The sequence below is a fragment of the Cinclus cinclus genome, chromosome 19 (genome assembly GCF_963662255.1).
Source record: "Cinclus cinclus chromosome 19, bCinCin1.1, whole genome shotgun sequence".
NCBI classification, from domain to species: Eukaryota; Metazoa; Chordata; class Aves; order Passeriformes; family Cinclidae; genus Cinclus; species Cinclus cinclus.
Window position 1 is genome coordinate 5210442 of NC_085064.1, and position 18138 is coordinate 5228579.

An 18138-nucleotide genomic window follows, 5' to 3' on the forward strand; every position below is an offset into this window, starting at 1 on the left:
CGGCCACCCCACACGGGCAGACCCCGGGGGTGCAGCCCCCCGGTACCTTTGGGCTCCATCTCTGGCTGGTTCCCAAGAGAGGACCCCGCCAGCACTTCCGCAGTCCCATCCAAAAAACGTAGGAAAAAAGGGAACAAAGAGGGCTTGGAGGCCGAGAGGGGGCTCTGCCTGTGGTGATGCTCGACCCATTCCCCCGGCCCTGAAGTCTTGGGCGTTCGCTGCCGCTCAGACCGGGGTCTGGCGAGGGGTTTTTTTGGAAAAAGCAGAAGTTGGCGAATGGCAGCGGCTGGTTCAGAGTGCAGAGAGTGGGAGTGAGCTCGCGCTTCGAGGGCATCCCTTGCTCGTGGAACAGAAAGGAAGGCCGGGAGGGACAGGCAAGCTTCGCGCGGCGGTGGTCGGATGGCACGGAGAGCATCTTCCCCCAGGCATCTGCAGGAGAGGGTGGGGAGAAGGGAAAAAGGCTGAGCAGGATGGCCAGAAACCCCTGTGGGCATCTCATGTGACAGCAGTGCAGCTGGAAGGGCAAAGCTGGAAACAGAATAGATACTGAAAAAATCTCAAAACTCCAGTGGGGTTAAAAAACACCCCACCCCCAGGATGCTGTCTGGACTGTGATGACCAAAAACACTCCAAGGGACTCTGCACAGCTGCACAGCATACAGCAAGGACCACGGGGCTCTTAGCCCAGCACCTGTATGAGGCTGTGAACCAGTGTCCCTGAAACTCCTGTGCCAAACCCAGCTCCAGGGCATAATATAATAAGATATAAGATAAATAAAACATTTAATATAATCTGTCTCTGGAGTGTCCCCATGCCCCCAGCACACCAGCTGCCTCCCTGTCTCCTCTGCAGCCACATCTGCTGGTGAGGGCAATCATTTCCATCTCCATGGGGTGAGGGGTCTGAGGAGGCTCTGTGACACGGGGAGGACTGGGAGAAACCTATCAGAATGGGTTTCAACATTCCCCCTGGCTGGATTTGGGGTGGATATCCATGTTTTGGTGCTTCAGCAGAGGAGAATCAGCTGCCTGTGCCTGGGGGAGGTGGAAATGGCGTGAGGGAGGTGGGAGATGGAGCCCCCACAGCCCCGGTACTGCACTCACCGCCGCTCGGCCCCGGGACTATACGAGCCCATCGTAGAGGGAGAGCGCCTGCACAATGGAGGGGTCAGCCTTGGAGCCCTCCTGAAATTCCTGCAGCGTCAGCTTCCCGTCGGCGTTCTGCAAAACATTCCTGTTACTGCACCGCTCCGCCCCAGCCGAGAACCCCGGCACCTCCACGCCAGCTCACACATCCTCCCCACTCCACTGCCTCAGCCTCGGTTTCTCCATCGAGCCACCCATGCCTGCAGCCATGGAGGGGACAACGTCACCTTGGGTGCCCTGGAATGGATACTGGGATCCCAGAGGGATGTGGGGATCCCACAGTGATCTTGGCAGCAGCTGAGACCTTGCATTGGTGGAGCAAGGAGGCACCTGTAGGAGCCAAGATGCAGCAAAGGGACCCACAGCACCTCCTAAATCCCTTGGCCACAGAGAAAAAGCCCTCAAGCATCCTCACCTTGTCCATCATGGCAAAGATTCGATCGACCCTTTTCTCTGGTGTGTTCTCTTCCTCGGGAAGCTCCACTGTGTTTCCCTGCAGCAGCAGGACAGGACCACGTCACACACCCATCTGTGCCCTGCCTGGAGGGCGTCCCCAGGCAAAGACTGTCCCCTCCACATTGGGACAAGGTGCAAAGGGACAGTGTTGGCACTAGAACCACCCTCAGCAACCAGACACTGCCATGGCCATGACGGCCACGATGGCCACAAGCCCCCACTGAAAAAGGCCAAAGAAGGAATTGGGGTGTTTCAGCATTCCCACAGAGCTAAGCTCCAGCCCAGCAGGGACCCCCGGGGGCTGCTCTCTCCGTGCCCCCCCTGCCCCTCTTACCACCATCTGATAAATCGCATCCACAATGTCCAGCATCTCATTCCTCGTGATGTATCCGTCGTTGTCCAAGTCGTACAGCTTAAATGCCCCTGCAGGACAGAGCAACAGCAAGGGGCTGGGACTGTGACCCCCACCCTGGACACACACCCCAGCACCCTTGTGGGGCTGAGCCCACCAGCATCCCACAGGGAGCACTTACACCTCAGCTTCTCGTCCAGCGTTCCCCGGGAGGTGACCGACAGCGCCTGGATGAACTCCGAAAACTCAATCCTCCCATCCTGGGGGAGGAAAAGAGGGGTCAGGGCACTGTCACCACTCCTGTCCAGCAAAGTGCTCCCTGCCTGTGTATCCCCTCTGAGGGAGCACATCCAAAAAGGCAGCAGGGAGGGAGGAGTGATGCACGTTTATCTCCAGCACTGTGATCCAGCTGCTGGTGCCCAGCCCAGCATTGAAGATCCCGGCAGGAGTGGCTCAGGAATGCAGGGGCAGCACACGGATGGCTTTTGTCAGCGGCACCAAAGCACAGTGCAGTGCTTCTCCTTTCCTGTTTTGCTTCTTCATTGCCCTTCCCCACTGACTCTCCTCTAATGAAATAAGTGTGGGGGTTCGCTCCAGCTGCGCCGCTTCAATTTCACAGCCCAGGAAGCACTGGAATATTTTGCTCCTCCAGTGCCAGGCAGATGTATTCCAAACCCATCCCACCATCACCATGGGCCCAGCCCTGACCACCCTGCACTGCGCCTCTGGATCCCAGACTTACTTTGTTCTCATCGAAGACATTGAAAACAAACGTGGCAAATTTGGTTGGGTCACCGAAGGGGAAGAACTGCTTATAGATCTTCTGGAAGCCGGCAGCATCGAGCTGCCCACTGGGACAGTCCTTGATAAAGCCCTTGTACCTGTGAATGGAGAGCAGAGCATGGGCCCAGGAGGGTCTCCCCACTGAGAGGCTCTCCCCAGTGGGTTGGAGCTGGGAAGGACCCCAGGTTCTCCCTGTGTCGCTCCCATCACCCACCCACAGCATCCCAGCCCTGTGGGTGAGGTTCTTGTGGGTACCACAGTGAGGGTGGCAGCGGGGACAAGCAGCATCAGTGACACTGTGTGGTGCCCACTGCACTGCTCCAACCTGCTGCCAGCCCGAGTGTGGCTACAGGGCCACAACCAGGCTTGTGTTGAACACTGTCTGGGAGATGGGATGTGACAGGGACCCACTGCCCAGCCAGGACTGACAGCAATGCCACGCTGCAGCCACGCCCTGGCAAAAAAACAATGGCACAGCGACCACTGAATTCTGTGAGGGTGGTTGGGCACTGGAACAGGCTCCTCAGGGAAGCGGTGATGGCACCAAGCCTGCCAGAGGTCAGGAAGCATTTGGACAATGCTCACAGGCACATGGGACTCTTGGGATGTGCAGGACCAGGAGTTGGATTATGATGATGCTTGTGGGTCCCTTCCGAGTCAGGATATTCCATGATAATTTTTGCACGATCCCAGATGAAAGCTGCTCAGAGGAGCCTGGGGGCACAGCGGGGTTCCTGTGTCCTCAGGTGGCACAGCCCAGGTTATTTCCAAAACCCGTGAATGCTGAAACACCCCAACAAGCCCTCAGTCCCAGCTCCAGTCTGGACCTGTGTGCTGGGAAGTGCAGCTGCACTGCAGGGTGCAGGGAAGGGGCTCACTGGCTCCGTGGGTGTGGGCACCACGCAGGGAGCATGAAGGGAGCATGTGGGACCACACGGGGATCACGTGGGGTACGTGAATATTATGCAACACATCGCCCAGATCTGTCAGGAACCTGCAGCAGCGGGACCAGGGCTGGAGGAGGAGGGGAAGGGGGTGGCGAGGTGGGAAACCGAAGTGCCAGTGACATCTTTTTCACGATGCTGCAGCTATGACTCATCGGGTGGGGGGGAAGGATGAGAGAAAGAGATAAAGAAAGCAAACCTTGACTGGTGGGATCGGCAGATGAAAGGAAAGCAGTGGCTTTTCTAGGGCGCTGTGTTCGGTGGGGCCGAGGGGATGGAGTGAGAGCGTGCTGCCGACAAGAAACCATGGATCCTACCCCTGACAGCCCCTGCAGGCCCTGCTGCCAAAGGGAACGTGCTGGGACAGCACCAGCCTCCAGCACCAGGTCACCAGCTGGACAGTCCCCATGTCCCCATGCTCTTTGGCTGCTTGTGTGGGGAGGGAAGAGTCACTAGAACCCAGTCCTCGCACAGGGTGTGCTAGGAAAGCCTCTCCACTTTCTGGTCTCCACTCTGTGAGGCAGCACCTGCCCACACCTCCTGCACATCCCTGCTCTGCCTGGCCAGTGGGGTGGCTGAGTGCCACCAGCTCCTGTCCCCTGCCCACAAGCCCCATGCCCCAGCCAGCTCACCACCATGCCAGGCACTCACCACTGCTGCACCTCCTTCTCTGTGACTGCAAGAGAAAACAGGAGAAAAGAGAAAAAAAAGAGACAAAGTTAGTGTTTTTGCAGCGACAGCTGTTCCTCTTCACTGCACATCAGTGAATTCCCTGGGGAATGCCCTGGGGCTCCCAACAATGACTTCTCTGGGGGATGCCCCAGGGCTCACTGAGCTGCCAAGTGTACCCCATGTGGCAGAAATTGCATTTGAGGCACAGCCTGGGCTGGCCCAGGTGGTCCATAGAGCCAGGGATGCAGGTGCTGAGGACCCCCAAACCAGGGAGATTCCCAAGATGTTTTGTGTTGTGCTCAGGGACTGCAGAACTAAAATGAGCCATGAAGGGGACATGCTGGAGGACCTGGCCCTGCTGTCTCATCTTCCTAGAGCTAAAACAAGCCTGAAAACATCTGCCTAAACGTGGCTCAGGGAAGGGACTTGCCTGGCCCTGACATGGATACACTGAACATGGGCACAGGCACAGCACCAGGGCTGGCCTTCCCCCAGGTACCAGCTGCCTCTGGAGAAACATCATCAAACCCATCTCAACACCCTGGGGAGCCTCACCAGGCTCTGGAAAAGCCCTCAAAACATGACAAATTAGAAAACAGACAGCACTGGCAACCCTAAGTGTCCCCAGCCAAGGGACAGCTGCTCAGATAAAAAACATCCTCAGCAAAGCAAAGGCTCTGAGGGATGCAGGATGCTGGGCAGGGGGCTGGCACTTGTCACTGTGTGTCCCAGTGCAGGAGCTGTGCCTGTGCCTCCCCACAGCAGGGAGCCAGGTGCCAGCAGGTGGGCACAGGGGGAGACAGCCTCATTTGTCATTTCCTCTGCGTTGTGCATCTAAATAATGATAAAAAAGCCACAGGTCTGAAAGGCGCGGGGATAATGAGGCGAGTGGAGATGTCAATGTGCAAACGGCTGATAAAAATAGAGACCAAAGACACACCAACAGATGCCAATTACCTTGGATGGCAAGAAAAAAAAAGAGAAAGCAATTTTCCATCAGGAAGATTTGTAACGTGCCTGGCTGAAGGCACAGAACTCAGAGGTGAAGACCGGGGTGGCAGCAAGGGGGTGGCCGGGAAGGGACACAACGGCCCCCACCTCATCACCAGCTGGATTCTGGCTCCAGCACCCCGGCTAGCAGGAATTTATGTGCCCAAGGCTGTCCCCATGCATTGGAGGGTCCCTGCATGCCAGCACAGGAGTCGCTGGAGGGACAGAACCTTCAATTTCCCCACTTTCCCTGGGATTCAGCAAAAGCAGCATCCACTATAGCACCACGGGGTGTCCAGACAGCAGCTCCCCAGGAGAGGGGATGCAGGCACAGGGATGCTCAGCATCTGGGATGAAGAGCACTGAGGGCTTTGGCAGTCACAGGAGGGATTTGGAGGGTTGCTCGTTTTGGACAGACAGCAGTCTCTTGAGAGGAGGGAGCCAGGAAGGACACACTGCACCCAGCAGCTGAGCTGGGGTAGGCTAAAACATCACTCATAGCAGTTCCAAAGGATTTCCCTATCCTTAAAAAAAACAACAAACAAACAGTTGCACAGAAGCATCCAAGCATCCTTCCAAAAGAGAGATGCTGAGCGACATCAACAGGAACAGGCTTCCCTGCACACACCTGTATTGAGACACCAGCCGTGACCTCCACCCTGAAGATGCCCCAGGCACCGGTTCTGAAGGCCCAAGCACCCATGGGCAAAGAGGAGGGCAGGTGGAAGGAGGAGGAGGAGGGTGAGCCCTCGGGGCAGGCAAAATGGAAGCGGCAGCAGCCGGGGCTGCAGTCAGAGCTCGGCTCAGCCCCTCCAGGCAAATCGCCTTCTGCTCCCTCGTTCGACTGCTTTTCCCCCAACGTGCTATTTTGGGCTCGGGAGCTGCCTTTCAACTCCAGCAGGAAACAATTAAGAAATTTGTGCTTTTTTTAGTACGGGAGAAATGCTGGTAATGACACGCTCGGGCTGAGGCAGGAGGGAGGGACGGAGCCAGCTCCCCTCGTGCCGCAGGAGAGATGTGTGATGCTCCCAGGAGAGGCTTTTCCGACGGAGGGAACCATTCAGGTGCCAGGCTGGAGATCAGCACAGGGCTCCCAGTGAGGGATTTGTTAATGTGCATCCTGGCATGGAGCCACACGGAGCCCCATCCCTTCTCCAGCACACTGGCACCGGTGCCTGTCCTCCAGCCTTGGGTGCTGGGGAATCTGAGAGGTTTGTCCCGAGCTGGGGGCGCGGCCTCATCTCCCAGCCCTTGGAAAACCACTCACGTCTGGGTTCACCCCTCCACTGCCCCCCAGAGATCCCCTGTGCCCATAGGCAGAGTGGTCCCAGGGCAGGGAACCACCCCAGCCCTGATCCAGCCACAGGACTGAGCAGTACCTGCCTCCCCGTATCGGCTGTTCCCGATCCGGGACAGATGATGATGATGATGATGATGACTCCACGGCTGCCACTTCCCAGCCGCTCCGACCTGCTGGCTGTTGACACTCCGAGTGGCACCAATTAAGAATGCTAATGCCCGAATTGCAGTCATGGAAGCCTTAGGGACACGCTATTGAGTGCTTGGCTGAGCCACCTGTCCTGAGGCCGGGGACAGAGAACACACAGAGGCGGGGACAAGGCTGTCCCTGTGCTCTGCGTGTCCCCGGCAGGTAGAGCCCAGCCGGGCTCACAGACATTACCTGTGCAGCGGCAGCTGCTGCATTTCCCTCCCGAGCATCGACTCCGGCGCGATGCTGAGCAGACACACGGCAATTTACGGCGATATGAACCTCGGCCAGGCGCGCCCCCGAAGCCCCAGAAGAAGGGGGATGAAGCACAGCAGCCGCACAGAGCATCCCACCGGAGCAGGGCCGGCTCCCCGAGCCGGGCTCAGCTGCCGTGCCGTGCTCCAGGGACCGCCGCTCCCGCAGCCGCGCTGGGGAGGGCTATAAATAGTGCACGTAGCAGCTTGTCCCGGCTTCCTCGGGGATGAAAGGCGCTAAATAAAGGCAGAGTATTATCAGTTGTTACGAACCGCAAGGATGGAAGAGGCACTGCCGAGCCGGGAGCCCCAGAGATGCCCGCTGGCGCAAAGAACGGGGAATCGCCGGGCACGGGACTCTCAGCACCGCCAGGACCGGCAGCGGGGACAGGGACAAGCACCCAGAGCAGCTCAGGAGCTGCCGCTCACGGCCAAACCGCACCCGATGGGCCTCTCTCTTCGCTGGTCGGTCCCTGCCCGCTCCCACCTCAGCTCGGAGGAAGGTTTTGGAGTCTCACGTCTCACCCAGCGTAGAGGGGCAGAGCCTCCAAGCGGCCCCCAGCCCCCTCCTCCCAGCTGCCGGTACCTAGCTCCCCCCCAGCCCTCTTCCCCCCACCGCTCCATCAATCCCAGTGGCACAGGACTGACAGCTCCGTCACCACCCGGCCTTCGCGTGCCCCCTCTCCTCCCACCACCCAGCTGCCACTGCAGCAAGAATCAGCTCTGGTTAATCAGTGCTCAAGCCTGTTAATTTGTGTTTTGCAGGGAGAGAGGAGAGGAGAGGAGAGGAGAGGAGAGGAGAGGAGAGGAGAGGAGAGGAGAGGAGAGGAGAGGAGGAACCCGGGACTGCAAATCCCAGTCGGCCCCGCCGCTGGGAGCTCGCTGGACAGGGGCAGGAGGTGCATTCGAATGGCTCAGGGACCCCTGGTCACGGTGCGATGCATGAGGTGACGCGATGCTACAGCTCCACAGGAGCTTGTTTTGTGCTGACATCCTTCCCCTGTGCGCAAGGGCAGGGAATTGGCCACGGCCGCAGGGCTGTGTACCCTGAGCTGGACTGTGCACACTCGGCTCCGGTGTGCCAAAACCAAAGGCGCGGCTCTGTCCTTATGAAGATTTGGGTTCCCAAAGGCTCCGCAAGCGCCGTCCCCACACAGCAGGAGTGAGGAGTCTCCACCGAGCCCCCACACGTCCCCCCCTTGCCCCAGCTGCCGGGACAACAACTTGATCCCGTGGGCATCGCAGCCTTATCAGGGAAACCGGTTAATTATTTCCAGGCACAAAGTGGCTTCCCTCAGCTCCACAGGGCACTCCAGCTATGCCAGCTCATGGGCTGTGCCAACCCACGGGCAACTGGTCCAGCACCACACACTCCTTCACAGGGTCCCCGGGCATCCCAGCCTGGGGGACCCAGCACATCACCCCCAGATGGGGCTCCCGTCGGGTTTGGGGCTCCCTAAACCTGCTGTGGGTGCTCAGAGCAGTGCCCAGTCCGGGGGAATTTAGGCACCCACAATGGGTGCTCCTGCGTGAGCGAAGTGCGTGCTCAGGCTTGAAGGAACGGGGAATTCATGCACGCGCTAACTGGGCACCCATGCCCGAGCCTGGGGGCACTCATGCAAAAACACACCGGGAGATCATGCGTGAACTAATTGGGCACTCGTGCATGAATTATGTGGGTGCTTCTAGGTGAACTAATTGGGTGCTCATGCGTGAGCTGCCCGGGTGCTGCGGCGAGAGCGGAAGGGCCGCTCATGCACGAACCAGCTGGGGGCTCATGCATCCATTTTTCTGGGCATCCGTGAATTCACGGAGCCCTCCTGCACGGATTAATTGAGCAATCACGCGCCCATTCGCCGGGCACTCCTGCGTGAGCTAATTGGGCACTCATGTGTAAATTAGTGTGATTAGGAGATAACGCACTTGTGCACGTACTAATTGGGCACTCAGGTGTGAATGCATCAGGTGCTCATGCATGAATTAATTGGACACTCAGGCATGAGCTAATTGCAGGCACGTGCGCCAATTAATTGGGCACTCATGCATCAACCACCAGGGCGCTCATGCACGGAGCAGCAGCGTGAGATCCAGCGGGAATTCACTGGGCAGCCATGCATAAAAAATCCAGCTGGGTGCTCATATGTTAATTAACCGTGCGCTCATGTGTATGTTAATTGGGTGCTCATGCGTGAACTAATTGGGAGCCGATGTGGAAGAGCCTGGGGTGCTCTTGCGTGTTCTGGGGGGCCTCTCACGCGTGGAACACCCGAGTGCTGCGGGGGGAGCCCCGCACACCCTGCGATTTATGCCAAACACACTCCGCCCCTCGCCTCGGCGAAACACATATTTAAGAATTTTCTGAGCGTAAATCTGATACAAACTCCGCTCTCAACATCATCACAATGTTAATATTTGACCAATTACCAGCTCCCCGCTCCCTCCCGCCCGGCTCGGCAGCGTGTGAATGCGCTGGCCCCGGCTTCATTCCAGCCCCTGGGATCACAGCGTCAGCATCGCAGTCTGAACAGCCCCTGCAGAATTCACCTCTGGTCCCTCAGAGCGACCACCTGGTCGGTACAGCAGGTACTCGGTGCAGACTTCACACCTGCAAGTGCGGACGCAGCAAGGTCCCATCGGTTTGAACAGGGGGCCCAGTGCCAGCCCCCGGCTCTACAGAGTGAGTTAAACACATCATAACCTGAGTGGTCATTCCCAATTCCAGGCCTTGTCCCTACAAACCACTCAACAGCTATTGCAGGTGAGTGCAGTAGCTGTGGGACTTCATCCAGCTCCCAAACAGGTTCTGGGCACCCCAAACAGGTGCTGGGCACTTTTCTGGAGCAGAATGGGCCCCTCCCTGCAGAGAGAGGAAGATGCACTGCATGCCAGGGCTGGCTGGGGTCACCCCTGGCAGTCTGGGCTGTCAGGTGCCTTTGTGCAATTCAGGGGGGTTGAGGGGAAGCACTCCAGGGACAGCTGGAGCACTGGCACCAGGTTCTACCCAGTGCACTGCCTCAGTTCCAGCACCACCCCCAGCACAGAGCCCAGCACACACAGGAGCTGCACGGCAGTGGAGGGAAGGGGTGAACTCTTGCAGGCTGCCATGGGCTCAGTGCTCCCCTGGGACTGTCCATCAGCCCATCCTGGGGCACTCAGAGCTCACTCAGTTCCCTGTATGATGATGGTAACTTTTAGGATATACCACATGTCAGCACTTTGGAAATTTAGGTAGTTTGGTCATGATGATGTGGTCTCATTAAAATTCAGGTTGAACTCCTTGATGGCATCCCAGTCCCATGCTCTCTGTCAGTTCTGGGGCCACCAGACCATCCCTGGCTGGGCTTTGCTTCTGCTCCCAGGCAGCACAGGGACAGCTCTGGGAAAGAGGCAGTAAAACATGACTGTGGCACCAGGGTCACCCCCATGCAAACAGCTACTTCTGGAATATGAGTAATGTCATTTTCCTTTGCTCCCAGCTTGCCCTAGTCACTGTTCCGCCAGCTCAGCCCTGTGCCCATCCCTTCTCCCAGCCACATCTCCCACACACCAGGGTATCCCTGTGTGGGAGCCCATCCCTGCAATATCCCCAAGGGATTTGGGAGCAACCCCAGCTGCGCAGGCACCAACACAGCTGGAGCTGCCTGCCTGTCACAGCAGGACATCCCCATCCCAGCTTTCCCAGTTTGGCTTCTCTCCCCATCACACACAGACACCACCAGCACCACGGCAGGTCCAGGAGCCTCAGAGATGTTGGGAGCTCGAGCCTGACAGCGTTGTTGGTGTCACTTGTTACTCTGAGACTCGGAGCAATCCTCGGAGCAGTGCAGGGATGTTTGGCACTCTCCTCACTGGCGGTTGCCATTAGTGGTCTGCCTTGCTCCCAGACTGGATAAACAGGTCCGTGAGCAGTTCTTGTCTCCCCCGGGGCTGCTACCAACAGGAAAGCCAATATGCAGCTGAAATCCTTTTTAGACTTTATTAAATATTTAAGGACCCGACATTAGGCTTTGGAAATTGGGTTTAGGGAAGAAGAAGCAGCTGTTCTTTGAAGCAAAGGCAGGAGAGGGAAGGGCAAAGGACAGTGCCTTCAAATTACTGAATCAGGCTGAAGCATCCCCATGGCAGGAGCTGGTGGCTGCAGCAGGTCTGTCCCAGGATTGAATCCCAGCTTCCCCATGAGCCAACACAGCAATGCCTGAAGGGGCAGAGGATTCCCAGCGCTGCTGGGAGCAGGGATGGAGCAGCCCCCCTGCCTGGCCATCCAGGGGGCAGCTGTGTCCAGCCACCTGCTTAAATCCATCCCTTGGCCACAGGGATTTCAGAGTGATCTGGCACTCCAAGGTGCCATCCCCAAGCTGAGGAGCAATTCCTGCCCTGGGCAGAGGAGAAAACTCCCCTCTAGACCAGCATGGGCAGTAGGAAAGGAAGTGCCTCTGGCCCAGAAATCACTCCCTGGAGCCATAAGAAGGTCAGGAGAATGCTCAGAGCCAAACCTTCCTGGCAGCACCTCTGCTGCCCTCCTGGTCTCTCCTACAGGGATCACTGTGCACTGAGGGGTGACACAGAGACCCAGAGCAGCTCCACCAGCTCCAGCCATCGATCAGAAGATGCTGGAGAAAGAGGTGGATGAAGCATAGGCTGCCCTCCTTCCAGCGGGAGTTTTGAGGAGGGAGCCCTGTACCAGCACCACCGGGCTGGGGAACCCATGGCAGCGATGGTGATGGAAGTGACACAGACCATGCCCCAGGGCTGAGCCCCCCCATGGCCACCCCTGCCCAGGGCACAAACCCTGGCTTCCCTTGGCATCCAGCTCCCTAGAAGATCCAGGAGAACAAGGAGGGGAAGGAGGAACAAAGCGACCCCACAAATGTCACCCCGATAACAGAGTGAGTGTGCCCGCAGGCTCCCCCCTGCAGCAGCCACTTCCTTTGATGCCTTCAGAGCTTCTTGTTTCACAACCTTAATTATAGCAGCAGCAGCAAAGGTCAGGAGAGCGGTTAAGCAGATCCATTAACATGTCAGGGGATAAATGAAATGTGATTCTTGTGATGCCGGAGCAGCAGCGGAGAGAGCGTGGCCGGTGGGGACGGGTGCTCCGCTCTGCCCCAGAGGGAACCCTCAGGGTGTCCATCATGTCTCCCCCTTCCCACTCTGGCAGTGCAAGAACCTCCCAGAGACTGCAGGGACTCCTCAAAACTCGCTTCTGAAAACCCATAACTTGCTTTGATTCTATCTATCTATGGAGCCCCAGGTCCATGAGCGTGCAGAATGCCTTGGGTCGGATTCACTGGGAGCAGGTTGGGGTGGCCTTGGAGAAGGATAGAGATGCCTCCAGACCACCACAGCCCTCCAGAGGCAGCACAGCAGGTCCACACTGACCTGCACTACAGCAACCCCCTTCACAGCTCTGGCTTACACGTGGCTGCAGCAAAAATTGGCCCCAAACAAACTCCAGCCCCTGGGCATCCCTCTGGCATCTCCTGCCCATTGTCCTGCCCCAGAGCCCCAAACCAACCTGGCCTTGGACACTTTCAGGGATCCAGGGGCAGTCACAGCTTCTCTGGGCAAGCTGTGCCAGGGCCCCACCACCCTCACAGGGAAGAATTCCCTTCTGATATCCAATATAACACTGCTCTCTGTCAGTTTGAAGCCATTCCCGCTTGTCCTGTCACTCCAAGCCTTGCTAAAAGTCACCCACACTGACAATTTCACCCAGCACTTGCCACTGAGGGATAACAGGTCTGTAGCCACCCGGCCAGCTCACCCCAGGTTCTGCTGGATGAGCAACAGGAGGGATTTCAACACAAACCAACCTGGCAGAGAAACCCAGCGCCTGGGGCCAAACATTTCAGAGGCTAAAAATAAACCAGCAGCAGCAGGGAGAGCTACCAAGGTCCCTCCTCTGCTCCTGCCACTGCCCCAGCCAGCACATTTCTTCAGCATTGTGGTGACAAGATGGAGCAAAGCCCCAGCCTGGCTCAGCCAGCAAGGAACCAACCCATTTTCCTGGCTGCAAACTGCTGCAATTGTAGAATTTCCTTTCCCACAGAGTTCCACCTGCCATCACGTACCCCCGTAACTACAAATCAATATGTTTATAGTTTGCTCTTAAACTAATGCCCATTAATTCCCTGCATTACTGTCTAGCAACGGAGCCAATTTTGCAGCTTATTGTGAAAGAGCAGAAAATGATGATGCTGGAGTGAGTTTAAAATCCACAAAATAGATCACAGTGGGTGGGCTGTGGTTCTCAGCAAAAGAGCATCTTCCTCACACCCACTCTATAACCTGGGTGTCATTTTGACACCCTTGCCATGGATCCCACACCTTCACCTGGGCCCCACTGTGGCCTCAGGAGCACCAGGACCACCATCCCCAACCATCCTGACCCCTACCTGGCCCAGAGTGATGCTGCTGCACTGACAGAGCTCTGAGCATGCCTGATTGCTCAGCTATTGCAGCCTCAAAAATAACACAATGCTAGTTCTGGACATGGGCAACAGCTGTGCAAAGGGAACCCTGAAAGCCAATTCTCACCAAAATGACTGGAAAAAAAAAAAAAAAAGAGATAAAATGTGCTCTTCTGAAAAAAGCATACATTTTTAAAACCACTTCATGATTTTAAGGGTTACTGGCCTGGGAGTGCTACTGCAAGTAGGGATATTCAGAGCTGATTTCTCTCCCAATTCCTCTCGCAGAAGTTCACACCAAGTCATTTCCACCCAGGACATGTACTGGGCACCTACAACTGCAGGTCACACTCTTCATTCAGGCCACAGTCACGCCTCAGGACCTTCATAAATCTCCAGCTGAGCAGAACCCTCTGACTGTGGCCCCACAAGGTTCTTAAAACACAATCCCAAATCCCACCGTGGCCCTAAGACATGAGCACCTGGCCTAAGTTAAGCTCAGGTTTAAATCCCCATGGAAGAGGATGTGATCCAGGGAGGATGGTGGTTCCTTCAAGTCTCGGGAGTTATCACCTCCTGGGACACACCACCAAGCTGTACCTCTGAGCCACCCCAACGAGGCATCAGGAGGATTAATTAATTAATTATTATAAGGCACTTTGAGGGCTTTTTGATGAAAGGATCTATGAAAGTACAAAGAATTACATAATTTACTATTCAGTATTATTATCACTCAGCATTGACTTCTCCTGCATGTTCCTGTGTGGCACCAGCCTGGTCTCCAAGGAGGGTTAAACAGCCCTGTAGCCTGGCTGTCCCCACCAGCACTATTCCAGCACCTGGCAGACAGCAGAGCTTGGCATTGCCAGGTATTCCTGGGCACTCAGGTGCCCATTGACACAGAAAGGCACATGGAGATGGGTCCAAACCAACAGGACTTGGGCAGCCAGCACTTCAAAGAAGCCCTTCTGCGCCTTTAGGTGTCCAAGTGCCATTAAAATCTGGCCCCCAGCACTGTAAGTCAGGAGCAGAGCGGGGAGGGGAGCCAAGAGATGAGGTTTGCAGGCTCCTGTCTTTTCATGTCCAGTTCCCAGCAGAGCCTGGGACAGCCTGCTCTGAATGCATGCAGGAAAATATTTCTCACAGCTCGTGGAGGCTGTTGTTGGCAGCCCTGCAGCATCTTCAGCTCAATCTCCCTGTCCACAGCTGCCCTGGCACCTGAGCCTTCCATGCTCCTCTCCTGGCTGCTCCCATCTCCTGCTTGTCCCAGGATTGCTGCAACTGAGGCCCAACCAGATAAACACCACAAACAGGAGATGGAGAGCTCAGAGAGGACAAGGGACACAAGAAGCCACCAGGCACTGAGGGGAAACAGAGGTTCTCTGTGTCCCATGGAAGAGATAAATTAGCAGAAAAGCCATGTGGGCCAGGGAGAGGGGGCGACATTTCCCTCTGATCCTGCAGAATTGAGAGGGGCCCTTTTGGTACTTGCTTTGTTTTGTGTGGAAATTCATACAAACAGAAAATGATGCAATGGAAGGAAATCCCAGTGTGGGAGAAACCCTTCACGTACCACAACCATGGTTCATACTGCCACAGGAACCTCCCTGGGACAAATGCAGGTTCCCATCAGTTTGGGCTGCTGGAGACATCTGTCCAGATGTGCTGTAGCAGAAACAGCACCACATACAAGGCAGGGACAACACTTGCTTGGTAACGTGGCAGCCAGGACATGGGACGGGCAGCACAGGCCAGGGATGCTCTTGTGTCTGCCAGAAACTTGCCTAAATATCAACATGCTGTGGAAAAAAAACTTTTTCCAAGCAGACCCCTCAGAAATTCTTGAGTGGATTTCTGTGTATGACTGTCCCCTGCCCCAGCTGTTCCACCAGCCACAGCACAGGGGTCTGGATCAGTTCCTCCCACTGTACTCAGCACAGCTCTGCCCTTCTACCTGCCTCTCTTCTGCCTGGCTTCCTCAAAACACAGAAGGAAATTGGTGTCTTTCCAATCTCCCATGGTCTGAAGATAAATCAGAGGCTCTCAGCCGTGCCAGGGAGGGCCCTGAGAAGTGCTTCACCAGACAAGGGAACGCACGCTCGCCTTGACAGCTGCAGAAAAGGGGCAGAAGCACTCAGCAAAAGTAATTAATCCCAGAGACGAGAGGTGGAATGAGGAGAGCTCAACAAACAGACCCTGAAATTAGTGACAGCTCTCCCTGACAGGCACCACACCACCAGCCACATGCTGCTGGGGCACAGTGAGATGCTGCACCAGACTCCTGCCACGCAAAGGGCCACGTGCTGCCTCACCTGCACAGGTACAGGGGTTTTTAAAAAGAGGCAGAGAGAGGTCCAGAGCAGGCAGGCAAAGCTCCAGACAGACTGGAAACTCATTGAGGGAGGGATCAGAGGACCATAATCTTTCTTAGAAAGGGTGCAGTGGAAAGGGGAGGGCAGCCAAAAGAGAGGAGCAGAAAGTTGGGAATGAAGTGATTCAAAAAAGCAATGACCTACTGGCCTTATCCAGCAAAGAGACATCCCTGTGCCCAAAGACATTGGTTTCACCAGTGCTGTGTTTGACTAGCTTCAGCTGCAAGTAAGACATGGTGCACCACTGCCTGTGTGCCCCGTGTTGGCACCTTCCTGGGCAGAGGAGCCACCCCAGGTGTGCAGAAAGCCCATCACACAGGAGATCTCCAGCAGATGAGGCTGTGCTGGGGCTGGCAGCTCCCAGATTTCTCTCCATCAGACATCAGGTGGGCACAGTGGCTGCAAACCGAGCGGGCGATTGCAGCACAGCACTGCCGGTACCTGGCCCAGCGCGGCGGCACTCGCCGCGGGTGACAGCTGCAGTGAGGTCACCAAAACCCAGCTCAGCTCCAGCCGGGGCTGTGCCCACCTGGCACTGCCACCTCCTCACTACTTCCTCCCCCTGGGCACTTTGAGGAAGCCCAGCCGGGGTACCCCAACCTCTCCTACCATCACGCCCGGCCTGGCGATGCGGACATGCCCCCACCACCTGCCCTCCTCCCGTGCCATGGCAGAGAGCAACCCCGCGTGTAGGGTTGTGCAATGCACCAGTATTGCCTCTTCTCCATATGGGAGAACTTGCTGCATCCTAATCTATTGCCTTTTTGGGTAAGCGCTGCCGTGGGACTGCAGCAATGACAGAGGGGAGAGCTCGCAGGTCTGCTGCACGTTTGGGGAATATCTGCGACCTGCAAGCGGGGAGGCAAACTTGAGCCACCGAAGCCTTTGTTTCCTTTGTGCATCCTTCAGGAAAAAAAAATGATTTTGCTAAAACTGGATGGCTGAGGCACCAGCCATGTTAATTAGATTACGGTGGAGGTCCAGACGGGAAAGCCACTCGCTCAGAAAATCAGGTTATTAAACCGATACTGAGATACTCAGAAAAATACCGAACTCGCCGGTGTCGGGCTCTTCTCTCCACTTCAAAGCGCAATAACAAAGGGAACCCCTCCAACTAACGCACCCAAACTTTGGAAGCCACCCAGACGCTCGGCACCCCGCTCCGGGAGCTGCTGCCGGGCTCCGGGGAGGGCAATCCCCGTGGCGGGCCCTGGGTACCGGGCAGCCCGGGGGAAGGATGCTCGGGGCAGGCGCGGGGGGGAGGCGAGGGAGGGCGCGATGCTCCGGTGGGCGCCGCGGGCGGGCAGGATGCGGCCCTGGCCCCGCCGTTCCCGGAGGCTCAGAAATAGGCCACGGAAAATGGTTTTTGTAAAAAACAGCGCGTTCCCCTGGCTCGCTGCCCCTCTCCGCGTCTCTGCTGCCTTATGGGTTTTTTCCTCCTCCCAGGCCAATCCCTGAATTCTTCCAACAAAGCCCGGCCGAGCCTGCGCCCTCCCCGGGAGCGGCCCCGCAGGAGCCGCCGCTCGCCGCGGCACCGAGCCGGGGGAGCGGAGGGGCCGGGCGGCAGCGCGGATCCCATCACACCCCCGGCATCCCCCCCGGGCACTCACAGTACGTTTTCCTGGTCAGCTCTTCCACAACTTCAGGCTTCAACTTGCTGTTGGATTTGCCCATGGTGGCGGCAGCGCCTCTGAGCCCGCCGCCTCCCGGCCTCGCTGCGGGGCACGGAGCGGCGGGGCCGCTGCCTCGCTGGGGCTCCCGGCCCGGCTACATCCCGCGGGGGGCGGCGGCGAGGGGGGCGGAGGGGTCTTTGTTGGCGGGGTTTGGCCGCAGAGCCGCGCTGCGGGGCCGCGCTGCGTGTCCGTGTGCGTGTCCGTGTCCGTGTGCGTGTCCGTGTGCGTGTCCGTGTCCGTGTCCCCGACTCCACGCGCCCTCCCCGCCCTGCGCCGCCGGGCGCGGAGCGGCCGCGGGGGCGCGGAGGGGCGGCGCGCCCCGCCCCGCGCTGCGGGATGGGGATGGGGATGGGGATGGGGATCCGGCACGGCCCCGCCGCTCCCAACGGAGGGAGGACCCGGGAGGGAGGGGGATTCCAGAGCGGCCATCGCCGCCGGGAAACCCCCGAGCCGCCCCGCAGGGATCAGCGGGAGCACTCGGAGGGAAATGTCGGGAATCGGGGTTCTGCTTGGGGGGGGGGGGGGGGGGGGGGAGTTGCTGATGGGCAGCGGGGGATGAGGAGAAGGGGAGCTGGAGGTGGGAACACAGAGCCTGGA

General features: G+C 57.5%; 1 protein-coding gene across 1 annotated transcript; it reads right to left on the bottom strand.

Moving 5' to 3' along the window:
- Nucleotides 1–1122: 1122 nt before the first annotated feature.
- Nucleotides 1123–17542, bottom strand: NCS1 (neuronal calcium sensor 1). The gene is made up of 7 exons (XM_062505608.1): nucleotides 17479–17542; nucleotides 4333–4357; nucleotides 2697–2835; nucleotides 2136–2214; nucleotides 1937–2025; nucleotides 1562–1639; nucleotides 1123–1221 (listed from the first exon to the last, which is right to left on the bottom strand). The coding sequence occupies exons 1-7, from the start codon at nucleotides 17540–17542 to the stop codon at nucleotides 1123–1125; spliced, it is 573 nt and encodes a 190-aa protein (XP_062361592.1).
- Between the last annotated feature and the right edge of the window lie 596 nt (nucleotides 17543–18138).

Bases quoted from the DNA above. Each gene is read 5' to 3' on its own strand.
- NCS1 (XM_062505608.1), bottom strand. From the start codon at position 17,542: ATGGGCAAATCCAACAGCAAGTTGAAGCCTGAAGTTGTGGAAGAGCTG. The intron at 2,836-4,332 runs GTGAGTGCCTGG...CTCCATTCACAG, and splicing joins GAGAAGGAGGTGCAGCAGTG to GTACAAGGGCTTTATCAAGG. The intron at 2,026-2,135 runs GTAAGTGCTCCC...TCTGTCCTGCAG, and splicing joins GCTGGACGAGAAGCTGAGGT to GGGCATTTAAGCTGTACGAC.